Source organism: Salmo salar, chromosome 11 (genome assembly GCF_965601325.2).
Source record: "Salmo salar chromosome 11, fSalSal1, whole genome shotgun sequence".
NCBI lineage: Eukaryota > Metazoa > Chordata > Actinopteri > Salmoniformes > Salmonidae > Salmo > Salmo salar.
Window position 1 is genome coordinate 16067738 of NC_138301.1, and position 27417 is coordinate 16095154.

Sequence of the window (27417 nt, forward strand, 5' to 3'; positions counted from 1 at the left end):
TTGCTTGTTTATTTGTTTGTTTTTTGTTTACGAAGCAATTTCTATTATAAAAAGCGCTCGAAGTTTAATAAATTATTATTATTATGACTTTGTGACTGTGGAAGCAAGTGACGACCCATCGATTGACGCAGAAATCTTCAATCAGCCGCCCACTAGAAAACATCTGTTATTAAGAACATTTTGAAAAACGTTGCATAAAAATGAAACATTGTTTTATTCTAGTTAAAACAGTTTGTTGTCGTTGTTGCCCTATTTCAATGTCTTCCACAATAGTGCATAAGTAAGTAACGAGAGAGAAAACATCTACAGAGATGGCGTCATTTAAAAAAAAGCTATTGCAAATCAGCTTCATTCAATTAATAATCATATGGTACCCAGAAAGCATTCATTACATTTTTAACGTCCACCATTCAAACCATATGTTGTTCTGTTTCAACATTACAAGTTAAAAACGAATAGAAATTCAAGTTGAATTCCTGAAAATGGCTCTTCATCAAGGCAGCATCTTCGCTGACATCCTCCCTTTTCCCAGGGTGGCGCTGAAACAGATAGCTAATGCAGCCAGTCACACTTCCACGGCTGTGACTTGGGGGATTTTCCTAACTTTTCACATCCTGGAGGTGCCCAGTTCTGTCAGTGAAAGAAACCACAGAAAACATTCTTACACATTAATTCAGTTGAGCTGAACATTATTAAAATGATGTTCTCCAAGGAAACCGCATGGGGGAGCTGCTGCTACACTAGTGATACACAGATCTCAGAATCATGGACAAACTGCTTTAGCAATGAGCATACAAAGCAATGATCATTTTAAGCTGTTTTGTAAAAACCAAAACCAATGAGACAGACACTCCCTATTTTTTCCAAAAGCAGCTAAAACCCACAGGAACAGTTGCTGAGACAAAAGGTCCAAGAATCACGCTGCTGTGTTTTTCCACAAATAACAATAAGATAGTCTATTATTTTACAAACAAAGGGAAAGAAAATAACTCTGGTAAACAAATCTGAAATTGTGCCCACATAGTTTACTGAAAGCATTCAGCATTATAAAAAGATAAAGGAAATGAGAAATGAGAAAAACTACAGCAAGCTCTTAAGCAATTTCTTTTCTAAAATCATTTTCTTTGAGAAAGAACACACAAGTCAGAGATGTTAACACTGAAAACAAAAGCCACAGAACAATACTTTGAAACAAAATGTATTATATCAAACAAGTTAAAGGAGGCTACATGGGGAATGGACATTCTGTGTAGTATTTATCTTACCATGACAGCCATGTCACACATATTGAGCTGGGCCACACCTGGTACCAAACCCTTCTTATGCTTCCCCACCACTGCTGTGATCCGACTCAGTGCATCCTGGTACTCCTTAGTCACAACACTGCAGAGAAACACACAGACGTAAGTAGTTGTGCAAAACACTCACCACACATACAGCACACCAATGGCGTAGTTATACAATTTAACACAGAGAATAGATGTCAGTCACAGCACATAGACAGATGACAGAAGGTCACTGCTCACACAAATGCACATTCGCACACAAACACAGCAGGCCTACAATATAGATCAGTGTAAAACAATCTCTGTATGATTAGTAAAACATTTTTCATAAATCAGTTTCATAAATCTGCAGATTAGTCTTCCATGTGCTGTACAGCCTAAAATGACTATCTAATATGATTGTATGACACCTGCCTGCCTTTAAACAACTGATATAATCCATAGCGAATGTACACTAATGACTGAAACAGTTTAAAGCCGACAAGCTTAACTCATATGAGAGCCTTTTGACAGCATACGCACGCACGTGCACACGCACCCCCCCCCCCACACTTTGAGGAGCCCTCTCAGCAGGATTGGCCATGTTCCCCATCCCCTGTCTCTCAATTATTCTTGTTGGACACGGCGGAGCACCTCTGTGCATTATTATATTCAGTGTGTAAAACGCAGAGGCCCTGAAGTGTTTCAAAGGAACACTGCTCTGTCTGCTCTCAATAGGACCTGTAGGGTTAATGGGCTCTCTGTGTTTGGGGGGAGTGGGCGGTTGGTGGCGCGACACGTGGATAGACAAATATCACCAATGCAATTACACCCATAATACAGTCGCAAGCAGCACCTGTGCCAGCTCCGCCCCCGCCCCTCCCCCGCCCCTCCCCAAAGCCAGCTCTCTGATTGGCCCCTGGGGAGGGTGTGCGTGAGGTGAAGTGTCAATTAGTGTAATAACCCCAGGTCCTGTCCGGCTCACACCGCCTATCCCCTCTACCTCCCCAAACTCCTTCTCCACCTCCCCTCCTCCTTCTCCACCTCCCCTCCATCTCCCCACCTCCACCTCCCCTCAACATCCCAGAGGGCAGTGGGGCTTCTGACACACAATAGCACCTGCTCCCCTATTCCTCAGCCATGTGCTACTCCTATATTCACACCCTCTGCTCTCCCAGCATCACTACTCTACTGCCCCAGTGTTCCCCACCACAACTCATCCTTTAGGTTCTTAACAAGGCCATGGCGGTCTAAACTTACCATCTGCTCTCCGCCTTGGCTTGCTGGTTATTTCTTATGGTTGTGTGGTGACGCAATACTGTGCAATGACCCAGAATCACAACATACCATAGCCTTGATCATATCTTTAATGAGTAAAGGTTTCTATAGAAACAAGTGTTTCATTTCAGATTAAATTTGACTATATATGTATTTGAAATCACAAATTCCGCTTCATGGACCAAAGACAATATCTTGATCAAAATGATGGAGATTTCATTACCATCCTATCTGTTCTCTGCTCTGTATTGATCACTGTGATTCGTTTTCAGATAACTTCTGAAGTTGCTTTATCTCACTAAATATTAGAACCATACATCAGAGCCAGACCAAACACAGTGTGCAACACAGGCGGCTGGTGGCACCTTATTTGGGGAGGAAAGGCTAATAGTAATGGCTGGAACGGAATCATGGAATGGTATCAAACTCATCAAACACATGGTGGTTTCCATGTGTTTGACACCATTCCATTGACTCCATTCCAGCCATTATTATGAGCCGTCCTCCCCTCAGCAGCTTCGTGTGGTGCAGAAAGTGTACACTCAGCCCTTTTTGTGTCAACAGACTGTTCTTTGTCTATGCATTGAGCACCCTAACCCTAAAAATATATAGATAAAAACACATGTATTTCTCTACTCCATCTCCACAAATAAACAAAGAAAACTCCAGTCAGCACAGCCTCATTATCATTACTATAACCCTTAGCCCACTGGTGTTAAAGCAAAAACTGGAATAATAATAACGCTGCATGCAAATGAACTCTTTTGATTTATAATGCATGACACCCAGGGGGAAGGCGGTATTGCTCTGGTGTGTCACCACACTCTGATTAGTGATTCATAACCCCACTGGTAGAGCGAACACACACACACACGCACACACACACGCACGCACGCACACAGCAGCAGGCATCAAGCAGAGGGAATTGAAGAGACAATCAAATACCTTTGCCCTTTCTCCTCCTCCTGTGGAAATTGAGCAAATCGGTGAAGACTATTGATTGGGGGCTGAAGTGCTAGTCGGCAGCAGATGAGGCCAGAGTGTGCAGGGCTGCCTGCTACATTAGCCCGAGGCTGGCTGGGACTTAAGTGCTCAGCACAGGGTGACGAGGGCCCAGGGGAAGTGAGCCGGAGCAGCAGGAGGCAGGGCTAAGTCTCAGTCCCACTGGGACACAGGCAGGGAGAACTGGGCTGTCTTACTATACACTGGACCCAGTCAGCCACACCTTCCCACTGATCTACAACCACAGGAGGAGTCATCTACCACACCAATAGAAGAGGACCAATAAGAACAATTTCATGTGCTCATGTACAGTCTGAAAACGCTTAACAGTAAATAAATGTTTTGTCTAAATTTCACAGCGGTAGAATGCTGATCTCTGTGTGCTTGTGATTGTCTTGTTATTGTATATCAATGAGATAAAGACAAAATATGATATATCCTAACTCAGATATGAATGGAAAAGCATCTTCTGTATTCCCCTGGATTCCTGCAGCAGGTCTCTGGTGAGTGTGCCATGTATCCTAAGAGGCTGGGACAGTGGAGCGACTGCCCGGGCAACGTGTGTTACTATTGTAGTATCAGCCTGCCACACAACTGAAGGTATGCGTGCAGACAGGCCCTACATCATCTTAAGTGGCTCTTTAGGTGCAGACAGAGATTAATGACGGCCAGCCGGTCCAGCTGGGTGCCCAAGGAGCACATGGCCAGCAGCCTGCCTGACACACAGACAGGAGAGAGGGAAACAGAGAGAGGGAGGAGATGGGAGGGAGGGCAGTGGGGGTGGATGGTGGCTGGGTGTCATTACTGGGGCTGGAGGTATGGGGCTGGAATATTGTGACCTCACGGTCCACCCCAATGACCCCCACCCACTTGGAGAGGGGACACAGGGTCCTCTCTCCAGGTGCCAAATCAGCTCCTCCTCTCCATAAGTCTGGGACACGGCCAAATAAACGCTCCAACGCATTCAACACAACACTGCTATAGATTTTTCTGTTTTTAATTATGCGGATTGAATAGAAGAGAGCAGAGACGAGATGGGCTGATCAAAAACAACATGAATGTTTAATTATTCCATCTCCCTTCAAGTGAGAAAAGGAGTACGGGGAGATTAAGAGAGGAGAGAGTGATAAAGTGAGAGAGGAAGAAAGAGAGAGAGAGAGAGAGACGTATAGAGAGATGGTGAGGGAGGGAGCCAGCCAGAGGGTGTGAAACAGCATGGGGGACAGGAGCTAATCCGACTGAAGAAAACATTAAGGAGAATGAAGACGGATCAGAGAGAAAGCAAGATAATAGGAAATTCTATTCCCTCATCAAATCATTATGGAAACTATATGAATGTATGTCACGCTTTTGTTCATCTCTGAGTGTCTTTGCCAATAAAAAAGTGAAAGAAAAAATGAATAAAAAAAATATATATGTATTTAACATTTATTTAACTAGGAAAGTCAGTTAATAACAAATTCTTATTTGCAATGACGGTCTACCGGGGAACAGTGGGTTAACTGCCTTGTTCAGGGGCAGAATGACAGATTTGTACCTTGTCAGCTCAGGGATTCGATCCAGCAACCTTTCGGTACTGGCCCAATGCTCTAACCGCTAGGCTACCTGCCACCGAATAATGGTTCTTTTGTACAATTAAGGCCATTTTTTGTCCACATTTTTACACCATCACAATTACATTTAATGTATAGAGAAAAATTAAAAGGTATTCTAAATAAAACACCCAACTGTTTTTTACACCACTAACGGGTCATGTTCGAAGGCACACAAAAGTCCATTAAACAGCACTCCCTCTCGATTTATATGAGAACAATTTGTCTTGCAATTTTAACTTCTAGCAGTGGGTCTGAGGCAAGACAGCGAGCTTTAAAGAGCTATTTGCAATCACAAAGAATAGTGTTTAATCAGCCAGTCTGAGGCTGCAAAGATCAATCTTCAGTCATCACTGCGCCTCTTTCCCACAACTGGATCAGTATTGATCCCATAGATTCTGTCCACCAAAGTCCCACAACCCCCTCCTCGTCCTCCTCTGCTCTTGTCTTCTCTTATTTAACCAGAGGCCTGCTGTTTGTTGAGCTGTGTGGAGATTGGCTGACCAACCCCAAGCCCTGTCTATATTTCCCTTGCTTTTCACTTTACGTTCAGTACAATCTAACAGTACACCAAGGAATCTTTGTTTGTTTTAATGAGCACTCACCTGATAGGGTATTTCTCCCCGGGGTCCCGCCCAGGTGGAAGATGAGTGGCTGCATTGTGTGTTCCTGTTGGGTGTGGGTGGTCACGCCTGCCACCTCTTGGCCTGGACAGAAGTTACTGCCCTGTTAGAGTAGACACACATACACACAATTGATCTTTAGCTTCTAACGCCCACTTCACAGAGGACAATGGAGACTGTTGTGGTAACAGATAACCTATTTCAACTGACCCTGAGAAACTGCCCTTGAAAATAAAATTCAATTAAAAAGACTGTCAATGATGTCCACCTACAGACCGACACTCTCACTGCACACCTGAACCTGATGCCGTCTCTCTGTTTGAAGATATGGAGGAATCTGTCCAAGGGAGCGGAGTGTAGATGTGTACAGTACATGGTGTATAGTGTGTGTGACTATATCTGTTTGGTATATAGTATCACGTCTTCCTCACCTCAAACCTGTCAACCTGTTCTCTCTGCCCTGGGGTTACGGTATGCCTGTGGCTGTTACCCATGTGGCTACTCTATCTGCCAGCCAGAATGTGGGACCATGGCCTGTACGATTGTCCCGCCGACCCCCAAAAGTGTGCAGGCTTGCTCCCCTATACTTTCCTCCCCTCCACCCCTCCTCTGGGGTAGCAGCCTGGCTCTGACAGAGGCTGATTGAGTCATAGCCCCCTCCAGACCCCCTGGGGATACCTCTCAGGTGCCCTTGTGAGCAACACGACTAATATTGAGAGATCACTCATCTGTAAGGCACTCTACCTACCCCCCTCTGGGACCACAAGCAGTCACGCTCAAAGGAGCACAGGCACGAGCGCCCACACACATACCTCACCTCAGTACACTGCATAGCCCACTATGATCCAGCCTTGCCCACATAGTGTCCTGAAGCAGTCTCTGTGCTGTGGTCTTTGAAATGTAAAAGAGCCTAAATCCCTCTGGACTGTGAGAAAGCCCATTTATTTGTTATCCAAGAAGAAGACACAGCAGAACTCCATATCTCCCATGGTATTAAGAATATAGCAGATCATAAAGCAATGTTCTTTTCAAGATGGAGTAAAGTAGTCAGCATTATAAGAAGAATCAAGGGACATAACATGGAATGCAAAAGTAGCATTTTGGTTTCATATTTTCCTCAAAGAAAAAGATTATATAAAGAGTCCTATTAAACGTATGCTACCCACCAAAGACAAGGCCGAGCAGATAACGGTCTGTATCTGATGTTCCCATTCCCAACACAATATAATACCTCACACCATTACCACACCATCCAACAAGAGGTTTTGATGAAAACCACTTAACCCTGTGAAATGTCTAATTTTGCACATCACCGAATCTGCTGGATTTCACCAGAAAAATCACAGTAGAGCTCATGGCTATTAAGCCATAATTGAATTTCAAGTTCAGAAAAGACACACCATCCTTGTTTTATTTTAAATTGAACATAAATAGTAAATACACAACATTACTTACAACTGGTAAGAAAATAATAAGCTTGAATGATGGATCAACATTTCAGCACAATATTCAGACCCGTTTAAAACCGCTTGAAAATAAAGGGTGGTTTTTCTGTGTGATGGATGCTCGGGTGAGATGCTCGGAAAAAGGGTCATTGTAAAGCTCTGAATGCCCGCTGCCCATTCTGGTGAAGAACCGACACATTAACTCTCAGAGTCAGCTTTGGAGACCCTGAGCCTCCCCTTCAAACCATCCTTTCCTCGCAGACACACACATTCACAAACACGCGCACGCACACACACCAATCGATAGGCAACACACAGGCAATCAGACGCCATTATTTGTGAAGTTCCACTCCAGTTCACATGAGCTGATAAAGGAGGCTGCTATTGATTCAGCGGCCCTCTAGGAGAGAGCAATTTAAGCAACCGATGGGACATAATACAAACTTGCACGTTTGAAACTGAAGTTTCTGAGGGAGAAGAGCAGGGCACATTTTAAAGGGTGCCGAGAGGAGGAGAGAACACATTCTCACTCCTCAGGGCACAGGAGGGAGGAGTGGGATACTCAGCAGGAGGGGAGAACTCTCCACCAGCGACAGCCAGTGCTGATGAATGATAGTACTTTGGTGAAGTGGGGTGTCCTCATTAATATTCATTAGCCACTGATGTACACAACAGCCACTTGATGAGCTGTTTTCAAGATAACACTGACTACCAAATGTGTGTTTTTGGAGAGCACTGTGGATGGCTGGTTGAGGGTGTGGGGAAGAGAGAGAGAGACAATGAGAGATAAACTACAGTCAGAGAGAGATCGAGAGAGACAATGAGAGATAGACTACAGTCAGAGAGAGAGTGAGAGAGAGACAATGAGAGATAAACTACAGTCAGAGAGAGAGTGAGAGAGAGACAATGAGAGGTAAACTACAGTCAGAGAGAGAGAGAGAGAGAGAGAGAGAGAGAGAGAGAGAGAATGCAAAATATACACTACAGTCACTGAGAGTGACTCACCTGGTTAAACTCCTCCCACGAGTTGCTCCACGTCCAATAGTGGGCCTTGTAAGGCCCAACCCTGACTGCCATCATCTCGTTGCCGCGGTAATAGAAGATGGGCCTGTTGGGTGTGAAATGGGATTGGTGACTGCTGGATTCCTGTGATAAGCAGCAGCCCTCTCTCAGCTCCAAGCCCCCCCCCCCCCCCCCCCCCCCGCGCTGCACTGCCTGGCCCTCCGTCGCCTCCCCTCCCAGGCTCGCGCCCCACCACCACGCTGCCATGGCTCATCCCATTATGTGCTTGGTGGAACACCTTATCCACCAGGGTGGTCCCTCTCCCTGGGCCCCAGCCAGCAGCCTCCCTACAGGGGGCACCGCCACCGCCTCTCCTAGCTGCGAGTTCTAACCTGTTGATGAGTGTGTTGTTATGGAGGACAGGGCTGAGGTCCAGTCCATCTATGAGCCTGTCGTCTGGAACGCTGAGGCCAGCCACAGACAGACTGGTGCTGAACAGATCCACCACAGTCCCCAGCTGCTGGCTCACCTGGAGATGGGAGAAAGAGTCCTGGTATTGAACCGTAACACACTGGAATTCAAATCCAGATAGAATCACATTGTCTATGGGTGCCGACATGAAAGTTTAACAGCAATTGTTGTAGGAAGTTAGATAGGGCATCCATAGGCGCCAGAACAATGCACAAACTGATCAATTTAAATACAAATCTTAAAAATGTTGTTCCCAAATTACAACACTTTATTTGCTTTAATCAATGAATATCCTGTCAAAATGCATGAGCGTCTCCTCCGAAGCTGCAGTGAGTGTCCATGTTAGCATCCTGAACAGCACAGCGCGGCAGCCTTGTGAAGCGCCGTGATCAGAGCAGGGCTAGGGAGCAGAGAGAACTTCTCCTTAGAGCACAGTGATTCACACTACTGGGAGGCTGTGATACACCAGCAGCCTGCAGAGACACCAAGGGATCCCTCTCCATGCATGAAACCCAACACGACAGCACAATAGCAAACAGCGTGCACGCGCCCCCTATGAAAGCCCACCATTACAGCGGATGGGGTGGAGGGGGGGGGCGTGAGTCCTGATGATGCAGTTCTCAGTCTCCTCTATAATCTGCGCTCGCAGGTTTATTATAAACCTCACAAACGCCTCTGTAAATTAGGAGAAAAAGGGGAGTGAGGAAAACGAGAGAAGATGAGGCGCGGGCTAGCGCTAGCTGTTTTATCTCCCTTCCCCAGTCCCTGTGAAAAGCTTTATTTTATTTATAAACTTTGAACTATTTTCAGATAAAATGCAATTTTTTCACTGTCATCCTTGATCTTCCATTCCATTCTCTCCTGAGCAGCCCTTTGAGGGAGACGGCACGCTCACAATCAGATAGTGCTATCAGCCCAGAGCAGCTGCGCCGCCATGTGCCTCCATGCTCCTATCAGCTGCCTGCACACACACCACCAAAATGAATTCCTTTTTCTCCCGCAGCCACTGCACTAGCCAGAAAGGGCCCTGCAACACATTCCATTATCTGCACTCTCACGCTTAACACACACACATGGCATAAAACAAGAGAAATCAAAAAGGACAATTAATGAAGTTGACTACCAGGTAGCACAGGTAACCAGTCTCCTCTATAATCTGCGCTCGCTAAATCCTCCACCAAAAAATGCAAACCATTTAAAAAATATCTAAATAGTTGAAAGAGAACATTTCATTATTTCCCATTTATTTCCATTTACACTTTTCTCTCCATTCAGTACATTTCTTTCTGTATTTTCTCTTTTTGCCAGCCTTTTGTCTGTGTGGTTCTAGGTTAAACCTTGGTGGTAGTTATCTGACGTGGCAGACCTGCTATCCCTGTCTAATGCACTCAGGCTCCGTGTCTCCCAGCTGATAAACACAACAAAAAGGATTGTGACGGTGGCAGAAGCAGCAGTGTTTTGGGGAAAAAGCCCCCCCTTTCCCCCTCCATCCCAGCCAGCCTCATCCCACCGCGGCCCCTCAGTCACCGGGGGAATTTGAACCTGTGCCCGGCTCCCGCCGTCAACCTCATCTCTCTCATTCCAGCACATCTCCCAACACGCTCTCTGTCCCTCAATACTAACAACACTTTCATTAGAGCTACAGTTGAAGTCGGAAGTTTACATACACTTAGGTGGGAGTCATTAAAACTCATTTTTCAACCACTCCATAAATTTCTTGTTAACAAACTATAGTTTTAGCAAGTCGGTCATTTTTCCAACAATTGTTTACAGACAGATTATTGCACTTATAATTCACTGTATCACAATTCCAGTGGGTCAGAAGTTTACATACACTAAGTTGACTGTTCCTTTAAACAGCTTGGAAAATTCCAGAAAATGATGTCATGGCTTTAGAAGCTTCTGATAGGCTAATTGACATCATTTGAGTCAATTGGAGGTGTACCTGTGGATGTATTTCAAGGCCTACCTTCAAACTCAGTGCCTCTTGCTTGACATCATGGAAAAATCGAAAGAAATCAGCCAAGATCTCAGAAAAAAAATTTGTAGACCTCCACAAGTCTGGTTCATCATTGGGAGCAATTTCCAAACGCCTGAAGGTACCACGTTCATCTGGACAAACAATAGTACACAAGTATAAACACCTTGGGACCAGGCAGCCATCATACCGCTCAGGAAGGAGACGCGTTCTGTCTCCTAGAGATGAACATACTTTGGTGCGAAAACTGCAAATCAATCCCAGAACAAAAGCAAAGGACCTTGTGAAGATGCTGGAGGAAAAAGGTACAAAAGTATCTATATCCACAGTAAAACAAGCCCTATATTGACATAACCTGAAAGGCCGCTCAGCAAGGAAGAAGCAACTGCTCCAAAACCGCCATAAAAAAGCCAGACTACGGTTTGCAACTGCACATGGGGACAAAGATTGTACGTTTTGGAGAAATGTCCTCTGGTCTGATGAAACAAAAATAGAACTGTTTGGCCATAATGACCATCGTTATGTTTGGAGGAAAAAGGGGGAGGCTTACAAGCCAAAGGACACCATCCCAACCGTGAAGCACGGGGGTGGCAGCATTATGTTGTGGGGGTGCTTTGCTGTAGGAGGGACTGGTGCACTTCACAAAATAGATGGCATCATGAGGATGGAAAATGATGTGGATATAATGAAGCAACATCTCAAGACATCAGTCAGGAAGTTAAAGCTTCGTCACAAATGGGTCTTCCAAATGGACAATGACCCCAAGCATACTTCCAAAGTTGTGGCAAAATGGCTTAAGGATAACAAAGTCAAGGTATTGGAGTGGCCACAAAGCCCTGACCTCAAACCTATAGAAAATATGTTGGCAGAACTGAAAAAGCGTGTGCGAGCAAGGAGGCCTACAAACCTGACTCAGTTACACCAGCTTTGTCAGGAGGAATGGCACCAAAATTCACCCAATTTATTGTGGGAAGCTTGTGGAAGGCTACCTGAAATATTTGACCCAAGTTAAACTATTTAAAGGCAATGCTACCAAATACTAACTGAGTGTATGTAAACTTCTGACCCACTGGGAATGTGATGAAAGAAATAAAAGCTGAAAAAAATCATTCTCTACTATTATTCTGACAATAAAGTGGTGATCCTAACTGACCTAAGACAGAGAATTTTTACCAGGATGAAATGTCAGGAATTGTGAAAAACAGAGTTTAAATGTATTTGGCTAAGGTGTATGTAAACTTCCGACTTCAACTGTATGTGCAGTTCAGTCACGATGGCATGCTAGGTTTACCTACACACTGATTCACTTTAAAAAAAACTTTAATCTATCAAATCACTGTGCAGTAAGACTGTGGCATTCACACAGATTGTAATGGAGTCTTCTTCCTCTGTTGAAGATTCTTGTAATGAGTGTGAGAATGTTAGAAGTAACTTTACCTAGCCTAACCTGAAACTGGACCAACCAAACCTAGCTGTAGTATTTAACCTGAAAGCATGTTTAATCTGAAACGATTTAGAGTAGGCTTTGGTAATGTTTGCTGGCCTCTGTACCAACAATCCTCCTAACAAAAGCGACGTGGCACGTGTGGCTGTTCATTATGTGCAGCATTTATGTTCAGGGCTTATGAAACTTTTCAATGTGCAGATGAACAGAGAGATTTCAGCGCGGCACAAAGCAACAGAGAGGGAAATCATATTTTTGGCCATCCTCCCCAGCAGCAGAGAGATGAAACAAAACCCATACGACAAATCTGTTTTGTCATAGACTCACAGAGGAGCTCGCCCCATGTATTCCTGCCCGATCCACAGACCAAAGCCACAGACGGCTTTCAGCAGGGTTCCCCAACTGGCGGCCCGCGGGCCAAATTTACTATTATTTTTTTTATTTTTTTAAGACTGTAAAAACCCCAACAAATCAGCTCCAAATGATTTTAATTTTGGAAATCTGTTCCCAAGTATTCCCACGCATAATTGAGAGATGTATGAGATCATATACAAATGTAAGCGAGGTTTGAAATGATTATGTTTTAGTCAAATATTATATCTCTTTGGGCTATTTGCGGTCAATTTGCCGTCTACAAATTATTTGTAATTATGTTCCGGCCCCCTGACCATCCACTGAAGACAAAAACGTCCCGCGGCTGAATCTAGTTGATGATCCCTGTTCTTCAGCATAACAGTGGTGCCTCATTCAGAATACTCCATTCTCAGAAGTGTTTCATCTGCAGTAATTTCTCTAGTTAACCCACCAGCAGGTGCTACAGACAAACGTATACACAGAGGTTTAGTTGTTATGGCACTGCACCAGCACACCAAAGACCCTGCATACAAACCCTCCCTACCTCCCTGGCACTGCCGTCTTTTCCAGAAGCAACCCTGTAGAACACTGCACCGGGTGCACCCTTCCCTCTCTTCTCCTAACCACCCCTTTACTTCTCTTTTTTCCTGTCCTTTATCCTGTGCGCCTGGCATATTCAGATACAGAAGTCCTCATTACAGCTCAATCCAACCTCAGCAAACAGACAAACAGATTAGCCGCTTAACACGCTCCCAATCCCCCTCTCCCTCGCCACTCTGCAGCGCTATCAGGCCACAGCACACCCCTCAGATATGAGCCGGGGGCAGGGCTTACTTCAGCCTACAGACTGCTTCCTCCGCTCGCTCCTCCAAAAATCCCTCTGCGCCACAGCCCCGTGTCACAGCTGCCCCTAATACAATTAAAAGTCATTTGCAAAACGCACAAGCTTAGCGGATCAGGGGGAAAGTCCTCCTCACAGGCTCACAGAGGAGGAAGACAGGAAAGGGGGGGGTTATGAAGATGAACCTTGCCACCTCAAAAAGTATTTGAAAAAAGTCCACACTTGCGCGCGCGCACACACCCACCCACCCACCCACCCACACAAACCAAAAAACGGTGTGTTTGCTTTTGCAATGCCAGCACCTGAAGAGAGTTGAGTTGTGACGATGTTGAGGACATTGATACACAATCGAAACAAAGAACTACAATGATATGAGGGAGACGATTACTGAAATGACTAATTGTAATTACTTTCTAATGTGGTACCTGCTTGAAAACCTGCTTACAGACAGATAGCACTACAGTCACTCACAGCTGTGTGTAAATACCAGGAGATGTTCCCCAACTCCAGACAAGTAGAACACCAAGAACATATCTAGAACACCTGGAACCTGGAGATCTTCCGGACAGGTAGAACAGAGAGAAAGAGAGAGTTCTCACCGTGCCTTGCTGGGATGTGTCCAGGCCACCAGGGGACGGCAGGTCCCCTCACGCCCCCCCTCAAACGTAGTTTCTTTCCCACAGAGAAACGGACCGTCACTGCCACCTCAGGGGACAGAAACATCACTCACACTCTAAGCACCATGATAAAGAGATTACTAAAACAACTTACTTTATACACAACTGAAAGGAGCCCCAAACAAAGAAAATACCCACACATACTACTCATAGAGATAGAGTACATTACTCACATCTATCGATACAGGCATGTGTACAAGAACTGTAAGAAAACAGCATGGAATTGCATTTGTTGGTATCAGGGGATGAGTTGAGAGACTAAATCATGGCGTGCAGCTCTTACTTTGCTTGGGGCCGGACATCACTGCGGCCCCGTTGTCTGAGGTGAAGAACACAAAGGTGTCCTTTTCGATGCCCAGAGCACGCAGCCAGACCAGGATCTGTCCAACACCGTAGTCCAGCTCCATAACTGCATCACCGGACTGTACCTGCAGTACACACACAAGCCATTCAAACAACAGTATCTCAGGAACTTCAAATGCCCAACCCCAACTCACCATAGAGACAGACAGGTCTGTGTAGGCACTAGGGCTAGGCAAAGCCATCAACCAAGTTGCAATATCGTAGAAAACATGGAGGTAAATTAGGTATTTACTATCAAACATTTGGTATTTAGCAACAAGAGTTTACACCCAAAAAACATGGACTAAAAGCCTGTTGGAAAAAATAGAAAAGTATTCCATCTCAGTGTGAGCCACCTATCCCAGGCACCTGGCTAACACTTTTCATCTCTGATCCATTTCTCTGTCAACAAAAACTCATTTGGCATTCTGAAGAAATGCCTGCTTAGTGAGGCCTGAGTGTTCACTGAGACTGAGAGGAATACTAAGTGACCTGAGCCCAGATGAGCAACACATCCCTTTACCCTCACCACAACCACAGAGGGGCAAAAGGGTGTGAAAAATCTACATTTAATTGACAAATATCCTCAGAGCAAGAAACTGTTTTTTTCTTCTCTTCATTTTTACAATATTTTTCTCATTTTCCATTTTTAATCTTCATGTTGATACCGTGATTCTTTTTCCAAGTGGCATCTAATTCTGCTCACGTTTCCAGGTGTGAGATGGGCAATAGATCACCTAGTAGAATACGCAGTGGCTCATGCTAATGACTTTCCCCACGCTGTAACACTGCTGCAGGCACAGCTCATCCACTTCACACATTCACAAAGCCCCTAAATCAATGGCCTAAGACCCAGAGATCTAAGTAGAGCTTTAAAACAACAAGCCAGTTTGGTAAACATTGTACAAAAACAGAAATACTGTACCGGGGTAGAAAATCATCAAGAGATATGTACTAATTAGGTCCTATAATAGCCAGATCAACAAAGCCAACAATGATACAGGTTAATAACCAAGAGTGTGTCCAAACCCTCTGTTCTGGAAGAAACGCTCCGTGCTTTGTCAGCAACACATCACATGTCTCTGTGTAAGACTTTGCAGTGTCCGTTTCTATATATGACATTATTATTGACATTTTATGATTGTAGCTTCAAGTGTTGTGATCCTACCGCCCCCTCTGGCTCTTCCCCAGGAACCGTTTTGAAGCGTGCGTAGCGTCTGCTGCCCGGTAGAGAAGAAATGGCCACTGGGCCATGTTTTGGTGAAATATGAAGTCAAGTGTTGTGTTGTGGACACCCTCATATAGGGAGTGCTCATAATCTCAGTTTGTTACCTATATAAAACACACCAGTCCACAGAAGCAATCAATCATTCAGATTCCAAACTCTCCACCATGGCCAAGACCAAAGAGCTCTCCAAGGATGTCAGGGACAAGATTGTAGACCTACACAAGGCTGGAATGGGCTACAAGACCATCGCTAAGCAGCTTGGTGAGAAGGTGACAACAGTTGGTGCTATTATTCGCAAATGGAAGAAACACAAAAGAACTGTCAATCTTCCTCGGCCTGGGGCTCCATGCAAGATCTCACCTCGTGGAGTTGCAATAATCATGAGAACAGTGAGGAATCCGCCCAGGATCTTGTCAATGATCTCAAAGCAGCTGGGACCATAGTCACCAAGAAAACAATCGGTAACACACTACGCCGTGAAGGACTGAAATCCTGCAGCGCCAGCAAGGTCCCCCTGCTCAAGAAAGCACATATACATGCCCGTCTGAAGTTTGCCAATGAACATCTGAATGATTCAGAGGACAACTGGGTGAAAGTGTTGTGGTCAGATGAGACCAAATTGAACTCTTTGGCATCAACTCAACTCGCCGTGTTTGGAGGAGGAGGAATACTGCCTATGACCCCAAGAACACCATCCCCACCGTCAAACATGGAGGTGGAAACATTATGCTTTGGGGGTGTTTTTCTGCTAAGGGGACAGGACAACTTCACCACATCAAAGGGACGATGGACGGGGCCATGTACCGTCAAATCTTGGGTGAGAACCTCCTTCCCTCAGCCAGGGCATTGAAAATGGGTCGTGGATCGGTATTCCACCATGACAATGACCCAAAACACACGGCCAAGGCAACAAAGGAGTGGCTCAAGAAGAAGCACATTAAGGTCCTGGAGTGGCCTAGCCAGTCTCCAGACCTTAATCCCATATAAAATCTGTGGAGGGAGCTGAAGGTTCAAGTTGCCAAACGTCAGCCTCGAAACCTTAATGACTTGGAGAAGATCTGCAAAGAGGAGTGGGACAAAATCCCTCCTGAGATGTGTGCAAACCTGGTGGCCAGCTACAAGAAACGTCTGACCTCTGTGAATGCCAACAAGAGTTTTGCCACCAAGTACTAAGTCATGTTTTGCAGAGGGGTCAAATACTTATTTCCCTCATTAAAATGCAAATCGATTCATAACATTTTTGACATGTGTTCTTCTGGATTTTCTTTGTTGTTATTCTGTCTCTCACTGTTCAAATAAACCTACCATTAAAATTATAGACTGATAATTTCTTTGTCAGTGGGCAAACGTACAAAATCAGCAGGGGATCAAATACTTTTTTCCCTCACTTTAATACACATGATTTCCAGTGTTCTATTTGGGACACTCATTTGTGTATGGGTTGATGGTAACTAGACTTGATACTGTACATTATGGATTGTTCTCATATCTGTTGATCAGTGGCGGATTTAGGTATATGCAACATGGGCAGCCGCCCAGGGCGGCATCCTGCACAGGGCGGCATCCTGCACAGGGCGGCCATACAATTTTTTGTGGAATGGTGACATTTGCGCGATCAGTTTTCTATCGCTCATTTGCACGTCACGTCAGTGATATCATGTCACCGTGTGGGACTGTAGGTCAACTCACCTTGTCAGAGAGGGCGCCCTGATTCTAGTTTGTGAGCTAAGCAGGCTACTGCCTGGGAAGGTCTCCCACTCAGAAGTACGAGATGGGAAGGGGGCGGGGGTAGGTTGACCTCAGGTCTCCCCACTGGAAGCCCGAGGTAGGGAGGGTGGGGGAATCTATCAAATAGTGCACATCTAACGTTGTACAGTACTAATTAGTAAAATCAGTCACACCAAAAAATGCTACCAAATAAACCACAATTCATTCATAATACTGTGAATATATAGTTTCACAGACATGTTGTTGCATTTTTTTTCTGGTTTGTGTGAAATCGTTAAGAATAATATAAAACCAGTCTGCACACCACCAAGGTGAATTGGTTTAGTCTTGACTCTTGGTTGACAGTGTTGGGGGGATGGGTAATGTATTGACGCTCGAGTGCCAAAACAACACAAGATTGTTTCTCTTTGTCTTTGTTACTTATTTTTGATATTTATGAGTCTTATTTATATTTTTATAGTTTTAAATCTTATGATTATTTATTTGTGTTGTTCCAAATGTCTGAATAAAAATGACAGTTAGTGCAGAATGGTGTTTGTTTTTGGGTGATTGATAGGGATTGACGCTAGACTGGAGGTACAAAGACCGAGGACATTGATTGTTATTATCTTCTGTGACAGTGTGCGATTCTGTAGCAGTTGATTTGTGACATCCTACCTGCCTCTCAGCAGGTGTTTACAGAACATTGGTGCTGTGAGATTAGAATATAAAGGCCTGCTTAGAGAAGGCCAGTTAGACACTTTCTCTGCTTTTGTGCTGTAGGTGTCTCCCTGTTGTAACTTGTAATTAAACTGGATTGGTTTTGACTGACTTCATCAATGACTGCTCTCCCTTTTGTTCACCTGGAAATTCCTATTACAAGAAGTATTTGTAAGGAAGAACTGGGATGGACGTCTGCCACTCAATCACTTACCTCCAAGTAGATCTCCAATTTTCTTATCGATCCCAAACTCCTCATAGTATCTGGAAAACAAACGTAGTTCATTAGTTTCCATGTCATCTACATAAGTACAATAGTTATTAGTTATCAATAGGACTCATACACAACACTCACACCGTGGCTATTTAATAAACAATTTGTTTTATTCCAAAAACCCAGCAGCAGACTTTGAAAAGCCCGTCCTCCCAGGCTGTGATTAGAGGGGAGTTTAGAGAAGCAGATTTGAGAAGTCTCTGAAGAGCAGGGGAACTGTTATGAAATAGTACTGAAGCGTGGAACGGTAGACGCAGCAGCGCCCACCGTCTCTCTCATGCTCGGGCTGTTCCAGGTGTCCTCACTCACCGCCAACGCAACCTGCCGTCTCCTGGGTGCGTGTGTGTGCGTCTGTCCAGGCTCAGGTACGCTATGCTGATTAAACCCACGGCTAAGCGCAAAAAGCGCCCGCCTGCTAGCGCCAATGACCCTGAATACACATATGGCTGTTTTGGGGAAAACAAATGGGCGGAAAATGGAATACACAAGCGCAGCTGGTACAGAGAAGAGGAGTAAAGAAATTATCCTCATTCAGAGGAGCAACCAGCCGAGCCAAACACTGAAAGAGTCCGGGAGAGAAGATTTTTATGTTTTCTGTTCTGTGTGAGTGAGGGAACGAGCGTGGGCGTGTGTGCGGGTTGTGTGTGTGTATACCTTCCCACCATCTGAGAGTTGTTGTAGACCGGGACATTAGGCCTGTCGCTGCTGTTGTAGGGACCGAAGTGGCAGTTTGGAGCACCAAACCATTCATCAAAACCATGCTCCAGAGGTAGGTGATGAGCTCTGTGACCAAGATGCCTTAGGCCAGGAAAAATGATGGGGGAAGGGGAAACACAAAATTAGAATTGTCACTATTGTTACCACTTCAAATGAGATCAAAATGAATGGTGCCCACCACTTGCCGATGATCTTGTTGACATAACCCTTCTTCTTCAGTACCTGTGGTAATAGAATTTTGTCCTTTGAGATCCCTCCTACTATCTCCTGGGGTGTGTAGGCTGCAAAGGTCAGGGGTTACATTCATTTGTGGGGCAAAGCAGCAAGGAAAATATAACTCAAAAGAGAGACAGAGTGAGAGTTCACCATTCCTGGCATAGGCATTGGTGGTATAGAATCCATTTCTAACTGGTAATCGTCCTGTCAGAAGTGAAGCTCTGGCTAAGGAGTAATAGGATAAGAGACATCAACATCATGTTTTGATAAACTATTTCAATGATCAGCTGAATGCGTAGTTAATGTGGGAGAGGCTGCATGTGATTTTACATAAAGTTCCACAGTATATAACTAGTCAGATCCGGGTTAAGCGAGCATTTTGTCAAGAAGCAGTGCGGCTTGGCCTTCGCCTCTCCCGAGTCCATACGGGAGTTGCAGCGATGGGACAAGACTGTAACTACCAATTGGATATCACAAAATCATGGCAAAAAAAGGGGTAAAAAATGAATAAATAATCATAATAATAAAGAAATTTTAAAAAACAAGAAAAAAAGACTAATAAAAAAGTGTGTGCAAAGCTGTCATCAAGGCAAATGGTGGCTATTTTGAAGAATCAAAAATCTCAGATTTTGATTTGTTTAATACTTTTTTGGTTACTACATGATTCCATACGTGTTATTTCATAGTTTTAATGTCTTCACTATTATTCTACAATGTAGAAAATTGTAAAAATTAAGAAAAACCCTTGAATGAGTAGGTGTGTCCAAACTTTTGACTGGTACTGTATGTATGAACCGAGTTGAGCTTTGCATTTGGGTTTTGCGTCAGGCTATATTTTCAAATACAAATATATATATGGGAGCTCACCCTGGATATTGTGATTAAGCCACGTACCATTTCAGTATATGATTACATTTCTAATTAACATTCAGTGGCTGAATCCTCTAATACCCTCTCCGTCGCATTAATACAAATAGCCAGGTATGATGCACTTGGCTTCCTTCAGGCACACATCACACACACACACATATGAGATAAGCAATTGATTAGGTCTTATTTGCTTAAATATTAATTAGAAAAAAAGAAAAGGGTTGATCTATTTTGCATAACACGTTCATTCAAATTCCCAAATTAGGTATCATTAGCATATTTCAATAGTGTATTATCCCTATTAGCATAATGAGTCTTCTCCCCTCTATCACCCAGACACACACAGCTTAGGCTTCTGATGTATGCGTCACATTGTTTCAAAAGGCTTTTGAAGGATTCCTGGCTGCATCTACCACCAACCTCTCACCCAAATCCCACTTAATCACAGTGACGTTATCATCACTGTAACTATTCCTCTCCAATGACAATATTGAATTACTATTGAATTGTCATCATTGATTGTCGCACCGACAGTCAGGTTCTTATGCATGTGGTGCCAATTCCGGATATGAATCCAGACTATGAATTCCTTCTGTCTTTTTAATCAGTGTAATATGTTTTCATATCTATGAATTCAAAAGGACTGGGACTTTAATCAAATATGACATGTATGGAGCTGACACTGACATGGAGAGCAGAGGGGGTTAGCTGTGTAGAAGTTGGGGAACAGCATCCCCTGGGCAGCCATGGAGTCAAGGTTTGGGGTCTCCTTAGAGACCCATCTAAACATTAGAGGAACAAGCTGTCAAATGCCAGTGGATCATGATGCTATGATAAGCAGACTTTACCATCACAAAGAGTTGCAGAGAAATGGTTGCCATTTCCTGACAGAGACCAAATACCAAGCACATGTTGGCATGCTGTGTAGTATTGTATGTCAATATGTGTCAAGTATACGTGGCATATAATCAGAGTGGACACAGCCTTTCCATTTGAGTAATCATGCCACAGGTTTTAGAAATACATTCAAAAAAAGTCTCATGCCACAAAAGTAAGACTCCCCAAACTAAACGTACATCAACATCTTACGTCATCCATAATAATGATGACAATGCTCGGAGTCGACTTGTTTGAAGGATTATCTGCCCCAAAAACCACATATTAAACTACAAAACAATATCAAAGTTTGAATTAGACAGACATCCATTGCAGTGATCACATGATAACACATTCAGGAAGCACATGACGATTTTTCATTGCTTTCATGAGCGTTTTTAGCGCAACACTTGCGCATATTCAAATAGTGAAGCTGACTTTACTGCCCGATGTAGTCACGCTTGAAAACACATTTTTGTATTGATTAAAATATTTATAATAACTCCCGTTATTTTACATAAACAGTTACACAAAATTAAAGTTAAGTTATCTTACAAGTCTTTATCTATCACAGTCACGTGATACGTCTTGGCAGGCACAGTGTACATAATTCCAAGATGGCGGTCTGTATTGCTGTCATCGCTAAAGAGGTAAAATGAAACAAGAACGCTATTTACATCGACATTTGAATTTCGTTTTTGTATTGACTAGCCTCTAAGGGGATACATCGTCAGTTGTACAACTGAATGCATTCAACTGAAATGTGTCTTCCGCATTTAACCCAACCCCTCTACGAAACTGAGTGTTGACTGTGATGCTATAAGGCTAGGTAGTAGTTAGCCAACTGGGCTAACTAGATACATTGAGTATGGTTTATCGTAGAGTTCATTTGAGAGATAAGCATGGAATAATAACGCATTAAGTCACACTTCAGGTGAAAGGTCCGGACGTAGCTAGCTATTCTTATTCAATTAATGTGCAGATAGCTAGCAAATCACTGCTGTTCTTCAATCTTGGTCCAAACCAAAGAAGGTTGAGGCTTTTTTCCTAGCCAAACACACCTAATTTGTTAACTAGGTCATCATTAAGCCCTCAGGTGTATTAGTATTGGGCTGGAACAAAAGGCTTGCGCACTCTCAACCAGTGGTCCAGCACCATAGACATTCTATCTGCAAGTATTTGGCCTGTTTATATACATTATTTTGTGATGAATTTAGGCTTTATTATTAAAGGTTGCAGTAATTAATTTCCTATTCTGTTAGAATTATCCTCTGTACATCCGAAGTGTACCCGTACAGAATGAACTGAAGTTTCACTACACGGTGCATACCTCTCTGGATGTGGTGGAAGAGAAGATTTCAGCAGTCGGCAAAGCTATGGCAGACCAGAGAGAGCTTTACCTTGGGCTACTGTACCCAACTGAGGACTACAAAGTGTATCCTTATATGATAAAAATTGTATATTACACTCCTGTCTGCATGTTTTTTCTCCTATAAAATTGAAAATATTATCCTTTACCGACATACCAGATATGGCTATGTGACAAACTCCAAGGTGAAGTTTGTCATTGTTGTGGACTCGTCAAACACATCTCTGCGGGACAATGAGATTAGAAGTGTAAGTCAACTCCTGAATCTGTATGGTTCTCTTAATGGCTTTCAGGGGATCTGATTGCTTCAGTTTATGGTCATGTTGATGAAACTACTTGACACATTCTTTCCTTCAGATGTTCAGAAAGCTACACAACTCATTTACTGATGTGATGTGCAACCCATTCTACAATCCTGGAGACACCATTCAGTCCAAGTAAGTTATCCCTACCACAGTGATAATTATGCAATGGTGTATCTATCAAAATTGCTGTTGTCTGATTTACACCTTTTTTCCTCCAGGGCCTTTGACAGCATGGTGTCTGCAATGATGGTGCAAGCTAGCTGATATCCTCCTGAACATCTGTACATAATTTCTTGAAACCCTTTGCGTGTTGCCTCATAATAAACTATGTCCATCAGAACCTCATTTACACCATTTCAAAGAAGCACTATCAAGTGTAATTCATTTATTCATTCATTTCTAAAGCAAAGATGTTTGACATTATATACAGTGATAAACATTGAGCGATTGAGTTATGTACTTGAAGCAAACTGCCAATTGCATGTCATTATAGTTAAAAGAAATACAAAAGAAAGCCAATCACAATGCAAATTTTATCATTTCTTTTTTAGAACAACTATACTTACAAGCTCGATAGCCACACCAACAAAATGAGTGATCTGATCAAAACATCCTTAAAACAAAGTATGACATGGCAAATGGCTGTGCAGTCAAACAGTCCTTGGTAAATTGCACAGTAAAACTGTGCTCAACTAAAATAAAACACCATAGGCACAATCTTTCACAGTAATAAGCAGCAAACCAAGGCTGGCCTCTTCCATTTCCCCTACAGTAAGAGGATAAAATGGCCATTGACTTGTTAGGATTAAGTTGCAAAAACTTTTTATGGAGGCTGTTAACAGATGCCATATGAATCAATTCAATGAGGTTGAAATCTGTGCTTGTCTCAATTTCTGCCCATTAACATGCATGGAAAATAATTTGCAAATGAGTAGAGACGAGCAAGTCACGATATCCTGAAATTCACATCCCATGTTTATTAAACAATCACTTGAATACAGACGTGATTCAGTAGTGTTGCTGCGGGTGCATGTGTCCAGTGTGCCCTGGCCTCGAGTGGTCAGTGGGTGGGGTTATGAGGAGAAGGCATGGGTGCCGTTTAGGGCCCTGCTCACGATGCTCAGGGACCCCCCAGTGTCTCTTCCCAGCTGGGGGCCCGTATGGGTGTGGCGAGACTGACCTGGCGGGGCCAGTGTTGTATCGGAACCTGCCTTGTTGATACCCATTGTATCTGGGTGGGTGGAAACCTCGTCCCCTGGATCGAGCACCTCTGTGAATCCCCCTGTCTGTGGTGCTGATTCCTGGCATGTTGGTCCTTTTTGGCAATACCTGCAATGCAAAGGCCACAGAAACAACCTAAAAGACCTGGAATCATTTACAATTCACAGGAAAACTTTATTCAGCTCAATTTATTCATAAATGTGCAACTTCATCAAATCAAGTGTGTTTTGAGTTTAGAATTCAAGTAATCCCTTCCTACTAACCTTTATGACACGGTCTCTGAATACTGTCTCATCCAGGCTCATGGCAGTCTGCACAGAGTCCCTGTCATGGAACTCAATATATGCAAAACTGGGAGAAAGAAAGTTGTCAATTTATACACAATAACATACTCAAATTGTAATCAGAACATACAAAATCTCCAAGAAACAAATAAAATGGTGGATAAACTATTTGTAATTGGACTTTGCATTGAAACTGATGTCCCACGTGATGGGATGGATAGTTAAACTCACCCCTTGGGATGGCCAGAGAATTTGTCACAAAGGATGGTTACTCTGTTGACAGGACCACAGCCATTGAAATGGATCTCCAACTCATCTGCAGTGGCACCATACTCCACCTGTTCATTTCCATAAAATATCATGAGTCTATGCATGAGGACCCTCAGTTACTTTGTGGATATCATATCAAATATGAATTGTGTATAACTTGACATGAATGCTAAAGGTAAATGTAGACATTAATTAAAAAAGTAAACCTTACATTCCCCACATAGACAGATCTGTTGTCAGCATCTATCCTTTCCTCATGGGTCATTGTATAGAACATACCTGCTATTTTGAACACAAGAGAACACTGGAGCACATTTCACACGACGGAAATCGAAAGTCAGCAACACAAAGCAACTAATTACAACACCTTGAGGAACTGTAGACTAGTTAGATATATTTATCAAGAGGTGTTTGCAAGAAGACACTAGAGAGAGAGCCCCATTCCATCAGAGGAAGGGATAACCTGAAATAGAGGATGCCGGGCCTTGGGCAATGAGGATACCCTTCTGGAACGCTGCGGCTCACTGCTCATCTCATTGGGAAATGATGTGAGCCACACCGTGGCAGGCCAGCCCAGCAGATGGGCTCAGGTGTGGGCCAGCTGGCTAGGCTGAACAGGAGCTCACCTGCCTGGATCTGGCTTTCTGTTGCCTCATACTGCACTGCTCTCAGCCTCTCCTCCTCCATCTCTTGCACCCGTGCCTTGATGGCTTCAAGTTCCTATATGGAAAGGGAAATGCCAAAACATCTGAAACATGCAGTGTCATAACGACTATGCAGTATGAGACACTTAAAAAAAAAAAACTTTCAGACAACATGAAAACATGTCTGAAACGCATGAGATGAGCAAGTGCCTTGAGGTTTCGGGTTCTAATGTGGCAGCGGGCCCACATATGCCTAGCATCTCAGTGGCCTATATGAACAGCTGTCTTAAATAGTTGTTTGAGGATGCAATTATATTGTTGTTCAGAACCACACGCTGCTGCCACATTACCCAGTGGATGGATATATAGTGGCAAGATAATGCAGTTTAAAACATACAAAACTGTCATATCAATCAGGTAACATAGGTGGGACATAGCATATGTGCTGCAATAATAATACAATAGGCTACCTGGAATATCCCTAAACCCTACATTATGTAGCCTACAATCATTTGCGCATTCAAGAAAAAAAAAACAGTAGGCTAGCCTGCAAATTGTATCACGCAAGGCCGAATACAATTGTCTTATGTTTCCTTACATACCGGGTCCTCCATGTAATGATCTCCCGCGAGCTCGCCTTCTATGTACATATCTTGCCTTTGCTCCGCCATATTCAGTGGTCAACAGCAGACACCAAACCCATGCCCGCGGACCCCACTTTAATGCCCGCGACGTCGCTCTCTTGTAACCAGTCCAGTGTAGGAGACTCCAATGCAATCGATGGTGTCTTTAATCACTAATCCGATTTTGATAAGGCCGATAAATGTAGCCTAAATACAGAAGGTTGTTTGGATTAAATAAAAATATCTTCCCGCGGACGGAATCTACCCACGCCTTGTCAATACTGGTTGCTTACCTGTCTGTCCAATATGACGAGGGGGAATGTCAATTAATTGTCACCTGTCTGTGCATCACATGTTTGTGGGCTCGCCCAATCAGTTGTTGAATGGGCATTTTATAAAAAATAAAAATGAATCTATAAAGTATAATTTTATTTTCAAAAATGCCACCATGTAATTATCGTGTGGTTTCAATGCGAACTGCTATTGATTATAATGTCAGGATAAGGTGACTTGTCCAAATGCTGCCCGTACCTCATGCTGGAACACGCTGTGAATAATCCCCCTCTATGGGCTATGTGAAATATAATGAAAATAACAGTAAAAAGCCTGTTGTGGTCTTTGTCTATGATTTACCTTAATGTTAACCTAACATTTGTGTCCGAAGTAGCCTAATCCTATTGGACTCAGTCACTTGTGTACTTTAATGATTCTGCTGGTACATACACCGTTACCTTTACAAATGCCCTTTTAAGGTCCATCAGATTATAGTGGCATTCAAACTCAACTGAGACCCCATTTTTCCCCCAATAATTTCTCGCGACCCCACCCACCCCAAATATAATAATGACACAACATAAAATTGCGTACATTTCGATTTTTACATCAACAAATTAATAGCATTTTCATTTCTTATCAAAACGAAAAGAAACCAATAAATACACTTACAATTTTTTTTTTTTAAATTAAATTATCTTTCTCAATAACGTTTGTATAGGCTTATTGTCCCATACAATAATCTGTACTCTTAAATGTTATATATGTACACAGAACACAAATATAAATGCAACATACAACAATTTCAAAAATATTCATTACACCCTAATCTATGGATCTCACATGACTGGAAATACAGATATGCATCACAGATACCAACAACAACAAAAAGTAGGGGTGTGGATCAGAAACCCAGTCAGTATCTGGTGTGACCACCATTTGCCTCATGCAGCACGACACATCTCCTTTGCGTAGAGTTGATCAGGCAGTTGATTGTGGCCTGTGGAATGTTGTCCCACTCCACTTCAATAGCTGTGCATAGTTTCTGGATATTGGCGGGAACTTGAACACGCTGTCATACACGTTGATCCAGAGCATCCCAAACATGCTCAATGGGTGACATGTCTAGTGAGTATGCAGGCCATGGAGGAACTGGGACATTTTCAGCTTCCAGGAATTGTGTACAGATCCTTGCAACCTGGGGCCGTGTATTATCATGCTGAAACACGAGGTGATGGCAGCGGATGAATGGCACGGCAATGGGCCTCAGGATCTCATCACGGTATCATGATAAAATGCAATTGTGTTCGTTGTCCGTAGCTTATGCCTACCCATAACATAACCCCACCGCCACCATAAGGCACTCTGTTCACAACGTTGACATCAGCAAACCGCTCGGCCGCACAACGCCATACTCGCTGTCTGTCATGTTCCCGGTACAGTTGAAACCGTGATTAATCCGTGAAGAGCACACTTCTCCAGCATGCCAGTGGCCATCGAAGGTTA

The 27417-nt window shown here is 43.5% G+C and overlaps 2 protein-coding genes and 1 pseudogene across 5 annotated transcripts; 1 reads left to right on the top strand and 2 right to left on the bottom strand.

Annotated features, from left to right (window-relative positions):
- Positions 1-190: 190 nt before the first annotated feature.
- LOC106562064 (N-acetylgalactosamine-6-sulfatase-like) lies at positions 191-19002 on the bottom strand (annotated as a pseudogene). Its single transcript, XR_014379343.1, has 11 exons — positions 18898-19002; positions 18184-18233; positions 15480-15633; positions 14256-14392; positions 13905-14000; positions 12120-12128; positions 8600-8736; positions 8211-8313; positions 5743-5863; positions 1266-1383; positions 191-630 (listed from the first exon to the last, which is right to left on the bottom strand). The product of XR_014379343.1 is annotated as an N-acetylgalactosamine-6-sulfatase-like (transcript).
- Positions 19003-21475: 2473 nt separating this feature from the next.
- On the top strand, positions 21476-22950 carry LOC106562066 (trafficking protein particle complex subunit 2-like protein). Its single transcript, XM_014126616.3, has 5 exons — positions 21476-21572; positions 22185-22357; positions 22452-22539; positions 22649-22728; positions 22815-22950. The coding sequence occupies exons 1-5, from the start codon at positions 21540-21542 to the stop codon at positions 22858-22860; spliced, it is 420 nt and encodes a 139-aa protein (XP_013982091.1). The 5' UTR covers positions 21476-21539; the 3' UTR covers positions 22861-22950.
- Positions 22951-22961: 11 nt separating this feature from the next.
- On the bottom strand, positions 22962-26005 carry LOC106562065 (embryonic polyadenylate-binding protein 2-B). 3 transcript variants are annotated; one of them, XM_014126614.2, is made up of 7 exons: positions 25932-26005; positions 25618-25845; positions 24998-25091; positions 24583-24653; positions 24333-24439; positions 24081-24168; positions 22962-23925 (listed from the first exon to the last, which is right to left on the bottom strand). In XM_014126614.2, the coding sequence occupies exons 2-7, from the start codon at positions 25684-25686 to the stop codon at positions 23605-23607; spliced, it is 750 nt and encodes a 249-aa protein (XP_013982089.1). In that variant the 5' UTR covers positions 25687-25845; positions 25932-26005; the 3' UTR covers positions 22962-23604. The 3 variants fall into 3 exon arrangements, with proteins under 3 accessions (XP_013982089.1, XP_013982090.1, XP_013982088.1); XM_014126615.3 differs by lacking the exon at positions 25932-26005 and having other exon boundaries at positions 24583-24650; positions 25618-25925; XM_014126613.3 differs by lacking the exon at positions 25932-26005 and having other exon boundaries at positions 25618-25917.
- Between the last annotated feature and the right edge of the window lie 1412 nt (positions 26006-27417).

What these genes read in the sequence shown, in the direction of transcription:
- LOC106562066 (XM_014126616.3), top strand. Translation starts at nt 21,540, where the DNA reads ATGGCGGTCTGTATTGCTGTCATCGCTAAAGAG. An exon ending in TTGCTGTCATCGCTAAAGAG is followed by an intron (nt 21,573 to 22,184) that starts GTAAAATGAAAC and finishes CTATTCTGTTAG; the next exon opens with AATTATCCTCTGTACATCCG. An exon ending in CCAACTGAGGACTACAAAGT is followed by an intron (nt 22,358 to 22,451) that starts GTATCCTTATAT and finishes CCGACATACCAG; the next exon opens with ATATGGCTATGTGACAAACT.
- LOC106562065 (XM_014126614.2), bottom strand. Translation starts at nt 25,686, where the DNA reads ATGGCGGAGCAAAGGCAAGATATGTACATAGAAGGCGAGCTCGCGGGA. An exon ending in TTCTCTGGCCATCCCAAGGG is followed by an intron (nt 24,169 to 24,332) that starts GTGAGTTTAACT and finishes TCTTTCTCCCAG; the next exon opens with TTTTGCATATATTGAGTTCC. An exon ending in TCAGAGACCGTGTCATAAAG is followed by an intron (nt 23,926 to 24,080) that starts GTTAGTAGGAAG and finishes TTTGCATTGCAG; the next exon opens with GTATTGCCAAAAAGGACCAA.